We start from the raw sequence: 13840 nt of genomic DNA on the forward strand, positions 1-13840 counted from the left end.
CTTTAATGCAATAGTTCATAATAAATTAATATTTGAATGTATAACTGTTTAGAGTAAAACAGCAGTGGAGAGAAAGATTAGACTGTAATCATTATCTCAGAAACACCTGTACAATATTCATAATACAAAATGTTTTCATGTTTCTCTGTTATAACATGTTAAAGTCACGATCAAGGAATCACATTCAGACAAAAATGGAATTGAATTTTTTTCATGCAGAAACTTTCATACCTGTCAGAATGACTAGAAACAGTAAAGAAAATACATAATAGTCCAATGCCAGCATGTTGAATGAAGGTAATGTTTGTGGTTTGTGTATTGAACTCTGCTGAATATGGAAGTTCGTCTCTCTTCTATAGTTCAGTAACAGCTTAGCTCCTCCCTGAATCTCTCCGTCTCCTCTTAGATCTGTATTTTCACTTCTCTCAGTTACTCTTCCTCTACCTTCAACTCTGGAAACTCTGATGCTGCAGTCACCATCATATAAATCATGTTTCACACATGTTGGATACAAAAAGTGATTTTACATTAAAATAATTTCAGTTTATAACAGAAATATATTTTTCACATCATCACTTCATCCTCAGTAACAGTTCAGTCAGGAGACTTGTACTAAATGACAGTTTTCATTAGAGATTAAATAGATAAAGGAAATAGGTGTATGAGGTAGTAATTATTTAGTAATTATGAGGAAACCTATCTGATTAAATTATAAATCACTCAGAGGAAAAATGATATTAGTTTTCTTTGAGTATAGCCATTTAATATTTTGTGCATGATGAGAATAAGTGTAAAATATGGATAAGAAGCCATCATGGCATCACTCTGTTAACTCTTGAATGTCACTCTGCCTGTTGGAGATAAAGTTTATTGTCTGTAGCGTCCACATCACACATTTGCTTCAACAAGAGAAACACAGATTGAATTTATACGCCGTCACTGAGGAACACCGTCAACATGCAGAGAATTGCCTCATGTTCTTATAAAAGTAATCAGTGATCATTATGTGTCTTATTTGTCCTCTGGGCCAAAACCTTCAGGTTGTGTGAACCAGTTTCAGTTTGAAGGATAAACAGCAGAGAGAGAGAGAGAGAGAGAGAGAGAGAGAGAGAGAGAGAGAGAGAGAGAGAGAGAGAGAGAGAGAGAGAGAGGGAGAGGACACCTATGGTGGATGTCCAACCCAAACTGTGAGTTTCCCAAAGATTCCTGCTCACAGTTGATGATTTTATATCAGCTGGAAGAGGGAAATGTTTTTAGTGACCCCTTTATACAGGGAGTTCCAGACATGTAGCTGTGATTATTTAAAGGATGGATCACCTTTTCAGGGTTTCTGTGGGGTGTAGAGGAAATATGTCTATAATATGTCTATATCAGTTTTTTTGGACATTTGTAACAAAGACTTTTGCTTCGAGAAATACTGGCTGGGAGCTAAATCAGCTGATGGCATTTGGTCTGCTGCACCCAGTGGACCCAAAGCAAGTGCAGATGAGTGCAAGCTAGGCTAACTGCTAACCTATACATACCGGTCATGCAACAATAATCATGTTGCCAAATGTTCTCTGGACAGCATAATGGATTATATAACTCCCCCATCAGTGCTGGTCAGTCGTTGACATGCAAGAGCTGTCTACATCCAATTGAGACATGTACTTTTCTGTCTAAATGCACTTTAATACACTGTGCTGCTAACTGCTCGTTTGTTTTTTGTTTTTTTCTCTTGGGATTCATGTGCTTTTATCATTTTTTTAAATATAATTTTTGCATACACAGTAGATATTTATCCTTTATGTTGTTGTTACATTGCTGTGAGCTGGGAGGAACAGCATTTTGTTTTTTGTGTATGCATATATACAAGAAAATGTCAATAAACTAAATCTTGAATCTTAAAGTAAAGATTTAGTTATGTAGTTAAATAGTGCCTCAAAACTTCTGTTGTATCATCACTGAATAAGAAAGTTAAAGAAGTTTTTAAACATCCAGCTTCTCATAGAGTCCAGGCAATCCTTTAAATCAGACAGTTTGCTGAAATTGCCACATCTGAGGGAAATGTACAGCTGTTTGTCGTCTGCATAAAAGTGAAAAGATATGTTACAACAGTAGTATATGAATAGAAAATAAGATAGGGCCAATAACAGACCCTTGAGGCACTCCATAACTCAAGACAGCAGCATCAGACATATCATTAGCAACCATCACAAATAATTGTTTATTTGATAAATATGATATAAACCAGCTTAAATCAGAAACAGATGGGCCAACCCACCGTTGTAGCCTGTCACTGAGGACTCCATGATCCACTGTATCGAAATCTGAGCTAAGATCCAACAACTCAAAATATTTTTTGAAATAAAAGGTCATTTTGAGCTAGACCTGAAATGATTGCATACAGTTGGATCCAGATCAGGTTTGTTAAGCAGACACTGCACACTAGTTAACTTTAAACAGTTAAGAAGCATTAATCATGGCCAATAACCAAAGACCTACAGTGGCTACAACATGTTTGAGAAATGTACTGTAACTTCTACTGAAATTCTTAAAGAAATTCATAATGTAGTACCATGTTAATAGATAGTGATATGTAGCACAAGAAGCTAGCGAAGCTCTGTTAACAGAATAGCATTCCTGCACATGCTCAGTAGTCAGTGACCATATCTCATTCACACTCGTAGTTCAAACAGTGGAGGCAGCAGACACCCTTGTTGAATGTCTAATGGAAACAGCTCATGATAAAAACTGACAGTATGAAACAAACATTCTCATATTGTCATTACATTCACTTTTTAACCCGAAGAGTAACTTCAGGTTTTTGTTCAACACACAGTTTTATGTCACTTTATGTTTGATGGTGTCTTGTGTTTGAAGCATCATCCAGCTGGTTTGTCATTGATGTGGATTTGCTGCTCATGTGAATCCTCCCACAGTGTTTCATTAGCAGCTGTAACCACAGTGACTCTGATAAAACAGGAGTTAGCAGAATCCATCTGATATGAAGCTGTGGTTTGAATACCACTTCCCTCCTCTTTGAAGAGTAGTCAGATATCTGTGTTCAGGTTTTTGTACAGCCTCTTCTACACTTTCTATCACTGTGTGTCTAGAGCACAGTAGTAGAGAGCTGTGTCTGCCAGGGTTAGATTCTGTATGGTCAGCTCAGTTGTTGTAGCTGATGTTGTGGATTCATATCGTTCATCAGGAATATATTCTTCATCACTCCGTGATTTTGCTCCTTTCCAGAGTATAAACTGAGGTGCCTGAAGGTCAGAATGATGTTTGTACCAGTTAAGGTAAGCACCCCCTGCACTTGTCTCATACGTATATGTGAGTGTGACAGATCCTCCTTCTCTTCCACTGACTTCATCTCGTACAGGAGAGATTGTGTCTCCAGCTATTAGTCCTGGAAAAAGTAGAGAAAATGAAGCCATTAGACTAACATTGTTCATGAGGCTGAGAGGAGAAGACAGTGGAAAATGTCAACTGTACAGTGTTACTCTGTGGACACAAACTGATCAACTGTTCATTTGACTGATTTCTATAGAAATCATCTTCCAAGGTGTTACCTAGTGAAGGAAACATGTTGTATTAAAGTTCTGTTCCAGAGTCAAATATCCATCATTTGGAAAATATCACACAATGACAAAAACATACGTACCTACAAGAGCTGAAAACAGTGAAATGACAGCCAGTGTTTCCATGGTTACACAAGTGAAATGCTGTAAGTGAATGTTGAGTTTGAATAAGTGTTGAGTGGTTTTGTGAGTTGTGTTTGGTCTGATGTTCACAGCTGGAATCAAACAGCTCTCTGCCATGCAGCCACCTCTGCAGTCAGTAGGAGGAGACTCATATGTCAAATGACATTCATTTGTAAAACTCTTCATCACAACTGTGTCTCATGAGGGAAAAGAATCTAGACTGTTTGATAAGAAACCACTGAAGTTTAACAGTGTGTGACTCCCTCTAGTGGATGTTGTGGAGTATTCTGTTGTCTTTGCTCCAAAGGTTTTTGTACAGAGTTTTGGTGTTTCCTGTCACTGTGGGCTGCAGAGCACAGTAGTACACAGCAGAGTCAGACAGCTGCAGCTTCTGGATCTTCAGAGGAACTGATGTCCCGTTAATTTTAGCATCAAATCTATTCTTCTCAAACTCAGCAGCATTATGTTCAGCTCCATAAGTATTACGGTGCAAAATATACTTCGGGAAACCATTTACTTCTTGTTTGTACCAGAATAAGTATGTATTTGAGTCACTGGTCTTAAATGTACAAGCAAGTGTAACTGTGTCTCCTTCAGCAGCAATGACATCTCCTGTTGGCTGGGTCACGCTGTCTTGTGCTTTACACTCTGGGGAAGAACAGAACATGCAGAGGAAGAGATGAATCAATAAAGATGATTGATTAAAGGAGAACAATCAGCAGCTTTAAAGAGTTACCTAGCAGACACTGAGACATCTAAAATAGCCTGTTTCTACTGACTGCTGTCTGTCAGTAAAAACCACATCTTTTTTTCTAAATAAGTTATAAATGGAGGCAGAAATAACTTGTTCCCTCTATGATGGACATTAAAAGCACTTATAGCTCAGTTCTGTGTTAGAAACTGTTGAGAAAGGAAACACATTCTGTTTTCTGTCTTACCAAAGAAAAGAGCAGCAAGAATAATCCACAGCCAATGTTCCATCTCTACAACAAGGTTTAAATCAACAGGAGAAACTATCTGATGTTCAACATTCAGTCTGAGAATTGTTCTCTTCACAGCAGCAGTTATTATTGACAGAATGGTTGAACACAGTGCAGAAGTAGTGCACCGCCTACTTGATAATGTGGCCCTCTAGTGGAGGTAAAAAGTTCAGTACAACAGTGTGGAAAAAAGGCTTCCAGCAGCTTGTCAGTGTGTCAGCTTGTGTTTTTGTACAGAGACTGTGGGTTTGCTGTCACTGTGGGCCTCACAGCACAGTAGTACAGAGCAGAGTCTGTCACTGCAGCAGAGGAGATTTGCAGATCCATTTGGGTTTTATCTTCATTCACATTAAAAGACAGTCTAGATACTGGATCTGATATCAGACTTCCTGTTCCTGTGTGAGAGATGAGGAACTCTGGTGGTTTTCCTGGATATTGTCGATACCAGAAGAAATTATCAAAGTTATCAGCTTGTTTGGAGTATTTGTAGGACAGAGTAACAGTGCTGCCTTCTAAACTGTTCTCTTCATTGTTGACTGGAGTGAGTTCTTCACAGCTGACACCTAAAGGAAGAGATAACTCTGTTATAACATGTTAAAGTCACGATCAAGGAATCACATTCAGACAAAAGTGGAATTGAATTTTTTTCATGCAGAAACTTTCATACCTGTCAGAATGACTAGAAACAGTAAAGAAAAAACATAATAGTCAAATGCCAGCATGTTGAATGAAGGCAATGTTTGTGGTTTGTGTATTGAACTCTGCTGAATATGGAAGTTCGTCTCTCTTCTATAGTTCAGTAACAGTTTATCTCCTCCCTGAATCTCTCCGTCTCCTCTTAGATCTTTATTTTCACTTCTCTCAGTTACTCTTCCTCCTCGTTAACAGACTGGTTACATTTTAACTGGAGTTGCAGAAAGGTAGCTGATCACCTTTTCAGGCTTTACAAACACAAGAAGAACCTAATTATATGCTTCAGAGACAACATTACCTCTTCACTGTACGATTTAAGTCAGCTGATGATTAAAGGAAAACACAGCATCAAATATTATACCCAGACTATGAGCAGTAAGCTTAACATCAACAGACAGTTTCAGCAGATTTCACCTGTTTGGCAGAATTTTAGGGGCAAATTAAAAGATCTCAGTTTAAGAATCACTGGATTGTAGGAAGATCTGGAACACTAACACTTAACTCTTTGATCCAACAGTAACATGTAAACTGAAAATAAGAGGACCCAGGATTGAACCCTGTGGTTCACCACAAGAAATCCAAGAGAACTACAGGGAAACTTGTTTTATAATAAGAATAAACCAATCAAACTCTGAGTCTGTGATGTCAACCGGTTCATGAAGAGAAATTATGATGTCATATTTTCTATAGAATGTTGATATGATCTATTTATCTGTATTGCTTCTATTTCTGTTGTTTTCATCACCACTACAAGAAATCTAGACTGTTTGATAATAATTGACTTGACAAATAATCAGCCCACCCTCCCTTCTATATTCACCTTCATCCAGCCCTTTTGCACTTTGTGCTCCGGCACATTCATGAACCTGAATAACAGGAGTGCCTGGAGACGCCTGCACAGTCCGTACATCCAGGATCTACCACGCTGCACTTAAAATACGGTCCGTTATGTGTCTACAAAAGTAATCAGTAAAGATGTTTCTTATTATTTATCCTCTGGGCCAAACTGTCAGTGAACCAGATTCAGCTTTAAGATTAAAACAGCAGTGGACTTCCTCTTTCTGCACCACTCTCTACATTTTGTCATCTTTACATTAGAAACATCACAAAATTTCAGATGTTGTTTCAGTCACACTATTGAAAAATCTATCTATATGCCGATGACATTTTATTATATTTCACAAAATCCTATATTCCTTCTGATATAATAATAATAATCAGATCTCAGAGGGAAACAATGTTGGTATCTCTTGTTTTTATGGCAGGAACTGAAATTAAGGAGGGCTTTTAAGAAGAACTCTAATGGAAACAAAATTATCTTAGATAGTCATTTTTGTGTTATTAGTAGTTTTTTTCCCTTTTTCTTTCAGACACACATGAAAAGGTCAGAGGTCTAGTGTGGGGGGAACATGGGGAGGCAGGCCAGATGCACTACATTTGTACAATGATTGTACCTACTGTATATGTACATAGTGTAACTTTAGAGATCACACTCATGTTTTGTTATTTTTACATATTTGTTATGATTATGTCCTGCATTCTATGTCAGATCTTCATTTTTTATTCTTTAGACTTTTGTCAATTTATTGACAGGATTCAGGATATCAGCTTAATGCACATTTACCCTTTATGAAACTGAAATAATAATAAATTACATCAAGGTCAAAGGATACCTGGGTGATTTTCCATGAAATGATCAAACCAGTTTAGAAAACTAAAATATGAGCAAACAAAGTCCTATATCTGTTTAAAGCATTACAAATACATATTTTAATTTTCTCTTTGAATAAGATAATACCCTTTCAGACATTAAAACATATTATTGCACATTTTAACATCTCAAAACCAGGGACAATTCAATAAGAACTTTAATGCAGCACATAAATAAAAACACATCAGAGGTGTTCTTTTGGTATTCTTAAAGAAACATGCAACAAACATACTGACATGGAAACCTTTGGTGTAAAAGAAGAACCAGGTGATATCATCTTTTGCTGACAATACTCTGCACTTTGTTTCTAATCCTCAAAACTCTATTAATGTAAATTACATTTTGAAAGGATTTTAAAATTATGGTATCCTTTCATCCTTCCATTAACACCATGTTTTACATAATGATTTATGATACCACTGCTAAACAGACACACTGTCAGTTGAGACTCAAAGACTTCATAAATATGTAACAATACTTTATATAATCCCAAGATTAAGATCAAGAAAGAGTTATAATCCTGCATGTATTGTTGGTGTCAAACATCCACAGAAAAATATTTGATTTCAAGAGAGAAAATGTTTATTGTTTCAAGCATCTAAGTCATCAGTACTACAGTAATGCAGTTGTTACAGTTTGAAGTTACACAATGTTACACTGTTCTGATTAGAGATCAGAGTGAGAGCAGTAGCAGAGTAAAACCAGTAGCAGAGTCCCAGTGAGTCAGGTCAGGACTGGGAACACTGGTCTCTCCTCAGTGTCTCTGAGACTGGAGTCTGGGAGCCCTGGGTGGCCTCACAGGTCACAGAGCCCACCTTCCTCCACTGGTCTGCAGGGAGCCTCAGGGTGCTGCTCCAGCTGTAGCGGCCGTCCTTCTGCAGCACCCCGGGGCTCCTGCTCTCCTCCCCGCTGCTGCTGCTGCTGCTGCTGCCGTCCACCTTCCAGGCCAGACTCCAGTCTGAGGGGAAGCCCTTGTTGGCCAGACATATGAGCGTGGCCTTCCCCTGCTGCAGCTCCTCGCTGGAGGGGGGCAGCACCGTCAGGGTGGGACGGACATCACCTAGGAGACACCAATCAGATTAGAGGACAGCTGTCAATCCAACACCAGACACTTGGACACCTTTACTGTGAGAGGGTGGAGCCATATGAGGACTCTTTCTGTGCTGATATGCATGAGAGGTTTCTCAGAGGGAAGTGAAACAGTGTGTCAGTGAGTGACTGGTGGAGCAGAAAAAACATCTGACAGAAACTCCTTTAAGTCGTTTATATGACTGTTTAATGTATTTTATTTTACACTATACACTATATATAAATAAGGACATAAAGTTTGAATATATAATTCAGACATCTATGATTTAGTTTGAATTTATAACAACATGTTTACTTTCAAAACTATCAAAAGATCAACAGTTAATCAGATTCATCAGTCAAAACTAACAGACCACCGTAATATACGGAAAATGTTGAGACATTCAAAAAATGAAAAACTCTCAAAAATCTGTCAAAATGATTTCAGACTGAGGTTAAAAGACAACTGGAGACATTTTAAATGATCAGAGATTCACAGCATTTCACATTGTTTATCTTCTTTGAATTTAAATTATTAAATTAAAACAGAGAATTAAAGGCTGAAATTAAAATCATTTTTAAAGTAGGATTGTTGTTTTTTACTCTGTCCTGCAGTTCAAGCTGTTCACATTTAACAAATTAACTTGAACATTTCAAAAAAAGTTCAGTAAAGCTGCTTTGAGTTCAACTTTAAGGAAACACAAGAGGAACAAACAATAAAACTGAGACTTTAAAGTGTTTTAGATCAGCACAGTGGAAACTTATATCTACTACAAATGTTCAGACGTAGAAATTATAAACTTAACTGATGATACAGTATTTAATATTTTAACAGAAACTTACTTCCAACATCCAGTCTGGTTCCTCCACCGAATGTGTACCACAGTGATACAAACTCATTGAGCCGCCGTACAAAAACCTCTCAGTGTAGAGAGACACGGCTCTCTGACTTTGACACAAACAAACTCACCAAAATGAAGTAAAATTACTGAAATAACTCGAAAACTTACAACAACACAGAGCCGCCAATTTATGAATATGTGATTTTATTTCGTATATAATGATTTTAAAACTCAAGTTATATTATCTTTTTGTGGTAATACATTTGAATATAACAAAATACATTCTAAAAAAAAAACAGCTGTCAATACACATGAAGCCCAAACCACATAAAAATAATCACTGACACATCCTAATCAATACTGTGATAAGTTGATTGATCCATTGATGAAACAGCATCATCAGAGTAATCCAAGTCCCTGTTGGAGTCAGTCAGAGCATTTCCATAGAGAGACACTTTGCATCAGCGGCACCATGCTCCAGTGCTCTGGGAGAGTTTATAGTCCTGAGAGTTGAACACTGGATGACTGACAGCTGTCCTTCATCACAACAGAAGCCACAGAAATCCTCCTCATCAACAACATGACTTTGATCTCCGTCCTCATCTGGACTCTCCTCTGCTGCTGCTTCACAGGTAAGGTCCAGAGAATCAAACTCCTCTCCTCTATGAACATCCATCCCTCTGAAATGAAGCCCACAAAACCATCAAAACCATGACGCTGCTTTATGTTTTTGTCTCTGTATCCTCAGAGTCCAGAGGCCAGATCACAGTGACTCAGCCTGCAGCAGTGACATCTGCTCTGGGAGGCTCCGCAACCATCAGCTGTAAGACCAGTCAGGATGTTTATGCTGCAGGCAGCTACCACTTCTTAGCCTGGTACCAACAGAGAGATGGAGAAACTCCTAAACTTCTCATTTACTATGCTAATCAGCGAGTATCAGGGATTCCACGTCGTTTTACAGGCAGTGGATCAAAATCTGACTTCACTCTGACCATCAGTGGAGTTCAGACTGAAGATGCAGCAGTTTATTACTGTCAGAGTCTCCACAATATCAACAGTCAAGCTGTGATCACACAGTGAAAAAGCGTCGTACAAAAACCTCCCTCAGTCAGACTGAACAGAAACTGACTGATACAGTTCACTGAACACACACACACACACACACACACACACACACACACACACACACACACACACACTTTATTAAGTGTGTCAAAACTAAAACTATATTCAAACAATGAAATAAAGGACTCACACAAACAGTTTTATTTATAAGGAGATTCCTCTGAAATCAGTGAAGTTTACCATCACAGCTTCTTAGCATCAACTCAACAATGATCCCATGTTTGTCATTAATTATGAGCTCAGTGTTTCCTCTTTGAAAAGAGAGAATATACCAGTCTGCTACTGTTGGTGAGCCATGGCTCAGTATGGCTGATGACCTTTAACCAAAACCATCAAAACAGGTGATATACTGTGGTTATTACATATGTAACAACAGCTCACACGTTGTAACAAGATCATTAAGGAACAGAAACATGTCAGGTATTTGGGCGGGAAAAAATCAAGGTGGTTAAGCTGTTTCCTTAATATCAAATATTTTATTTGTGCAGGTTTTTCAGACACACAGCTCTGAGATTTGTCAGCCCAACAAAGGAAGCGGGAGTCATTTTCACAGACCTATCTGCATGGAAAGATATCACATGAAAGAGCCGACCAGCAGTGTGTTTGAGAAGGAAAAAAAACTCAACTAAACATTGACATACATTAGTATTAAACTGTATCATCCTTATGATGGTATGGTATATATGGCTGTGAAGTCAGAAGGAGGAGGATGGAGTGGATGGCAGGCGTACAACATGCAGGACTCTGGCAGCAGAGACCCGGGTTTGCATCCTGAGTCCCGTGTGTAGTTGGGTTTAGGCAACAAGTCAGGGTGGGGGCGACTCCACCCACTGCAGGGAGAGAGACTGATCACATTTCTGCTCTTCAGTGTTTCACTTCCCTCTTTGAGCTCAGTAACCATGGCAACAGAGAGGCATCACTGCTGAACCATGACAACAGACAGGTTTCAGAACTAAAGATAAAAAGTTGAAAGCGCTCTCTCTTACTCCAATGTATCATTTTCAACAACCAGACTAATAGTTTACATCTTCATCATTTCAAAAATCACCCGTTAGCAATAGTGTAAAACTTTAGTTTCATTATATTAAAATTAAAAAATAAAATTTCTGGACCAAAACCTTCAGGTTGTGTGAACCAGTTTCAGTTTGAAGGATAAACAGCAGCAGAGAGAGAGAGAGAGAGAGAGAGAGAGAGAGAGAGAGAGAGAGAGAGAGAGAGAGAGAGAGAGAGAGAGGGGACATCTTTAGTGGATGTTTCTCAAACATTTGTTGTTTAATGTCCTTAAAGTTTAACAGTGTGTGACTCCCTCTAGTGGATGTTGTGGAGTATTCTGTTGTCTTTGCTCCAAAGGTTTTTGTACAGAGTTTTGGTGTTTCCTGTCACTGTGGGCTGCAGAGCACAGTAGTACACAGCAGAGTCAGTCAGCTGCAGCTTCTGGATCTTCAGAGGAACTGATCTTAAGTTGGAATTCAGTGCGGATGAAAATCTTTCCTTAAACTCATCTGGTGTGTTCCCTTCATCCAGTTTAACTCGGCTCAGGATGAATTTGGGGCTGTTGTTTCCATCCTGTTTGTACCAAAAGAGGTAATTATTTGTACCACTGCTGTTATATTGACAGTCAAGTGTTACTGCCTCTCCTTCAGCAGCAGTCACATCTCCTTTTGGTTGCCGCACGTTGTCTTTTTGTGCTCTGCATTCTGTAAAACAGCAACAAACAGTATCAGTGAGCTGTTAAAGAATCATGTCAATGATGGATTGATATGACAGAAACAGAGCTGTTTTCATACCAAGGCACATAGCAGCCAGCAACACTGAGATGAACAGAGACGTCATATCTGCAGTGTTGAGTAACTCTGAGCTACAGCGAGTATAAAGAAGACTCTGATCTCTGTTTAGTCTTCATCAACACTAAGTTGGTGGATTTAAAGGAGGAGTCTGATCACAGTGACAGAGCTCATTCACAGCCCTGTGTTATTCCTCCTACTGACAACTTTACACTAAACACATGTTTGTGCCTCTCTCCTTTCCTAGCATAGCTTGTCTTGTATGTAGTCATCACTGGAGATTGAATGTTTCCTGTTTTACATCTGGTGCAGACTCACTTTGATCCCCAACATATAATGATTGATTTATTTATTGACTGGGACAGTGTGCAGTTTTAAACATTGAAGATGCACCAGAGTTAGCTTGAAGCTAATTTGCATCCCTCGTCCTGACCAAAAACATACAACAGCACATCAACAAACAGTACAAAGCAAAAAAAAAACCAAAACAAAACACACAGAATACACCATACCAAATAGAAAATACAAAGCCACACACAGCACATCACATACACCCACAATGTCAATTAGAAATTAATAATGTAAACTTGTCAAATTAAAAGCAAGACTACCTGCGCTAATGAGAAGACCATAGATGGAGTTTAGACTCAATGGTCACACAGCTGATTGGTCTTTAGTAGATTTTTTAATTTGGCCTTTAATGTATTGATTGAACTACAGTTCTTCATATCATCAGGTAGGACGTTCCACTGAGTTGTGGCTTTCACAGAGAAAGCTGATTGTCCAAATGCAGTGTGATTAAATGGTACAATCTTGTATAGAGGATATTCTGGAGGATCTAATAGAACTTACTGAGCGAGTGAACACAAAGTCACATAGTGGAGGAGGCCAAACCATTTAACATTTATAAACTAGGCACAAATTTGAGAATAATTTAAACTTCTCAAAGCTCAGTAAATTGTATTTCTCCAGAACCCTACAGTGATGGAAATGCATTGGCTTTTTGTCCAGAGTTTTTAGAGTTTGTTTGTATAAGGACTCAAGAGGTTTTATGGCTGTTTCTCCAGCCTGCCCCCAACATGTGATCAATAAGACATATGAGAAAGAATCATAGCTGCATAAATATCTGCAGCGTCCAAAGAGAGACAGTTTCTAATATGTCTAAAATTTGCTAAGTTATACTTTATGGTTTTAACCGTTTTTTTAACATGTTTCTCAAAGTTCAAATTTGGATCCAGTGTCACACCAAGATATTTAAAATTAGTCACTATGTCAATTTTTTCACCTTTGATGAGAATATCAGCGTTATGAGGTTGTACCATAGTCTTAGAGAAAAACATACCTTTCGTCTTGTTTACATTTAGACTCAGACATGATTGATCAAGCCAATGTGTGATCCTTTCCAATGCAGTTGTTAGCTTAGCAGCAGCTAACTCAGCTGTTTTTGCATGTGTGTACACAACGCTGTCATCTGCATACATTTGTAGCTCTGCATCATGACACTGTTGAGGGAGATCATTAATATATAGGCTAAATAATAGGGGACCTAACACTGACCCTTGTGGAACACCCATTGTGCACTTCATGTTACTGGACAGTGTGTCACCAACTTTAACACATTGTCTCCTATTAGATAAATATGAAGACATCCATGCCAGCGCTCTAGATGAGAAGTTAAATTTAGAGAGTTTTGATATTAAAACATCATGATTGACTGTGTCGAATGCTTTACGCAGATCTAAAAATACAGCAACAACTACTCCTCCTTTGTCAAGTCTTGATTTAATTTGCTCTATTAAGTGCAAGGTAGCAGTTTCAGTGGAATGATTTGCTCTAAAGCCAAATTGCATACAATGTAGACCAAAATTGTTTGTATTAAGAAATGTTGTCAGTTGTTTAATGACAACTTTCTCAGCAACCTTTGAGAGTACTGGCAGTATACTTATTGGTC

At 38.3% G+C, this 13840-nt stretch overlaps 2 gene segments (V, D, J or C); one reads left to right on the forward strand and one right to left on the reverse strand.

The window, feature by feature from the left end:
- Nucleotides 1-7629: 7629 nt before the first annotated feature.
- LOC121908860 lies at nt 7630-9454 on the reverse strand. The segment is given in 3 exon segments: nt 7630-8130; nt 8982-9059; nt 9436-9454. Coding segments are annotated over 3 exon segments (429 nt in total).
- A 106-nt stretch (nt 9455-9560) lies between these two features.
- On the forward strand, nt 9561-10073 carry LOC121909405. The segment is given in 2 exon segments: nt 9561-9612; nt 9729-10073. Coding segments are annotated over 2 exon segments (384 nt in total).
- Nucleotides 10074-13840: the final 3767 nt, after the last annotated feature.

The sequence above is a fragment of the Thunnus maccoyii genome, chromosome 12, assembly GCF_910596095.1.
Source record: "Thunnus maccoyii chromosome 12, fThuMac1.1, whole genome shotgun sequence".
Classification (NCBI taxonomy): Eukaryota; Metazoa; Chordata; class Actinopteri; order Scombriformes; family Scombridae; genus Thunnus; species Thunnus maccoyii.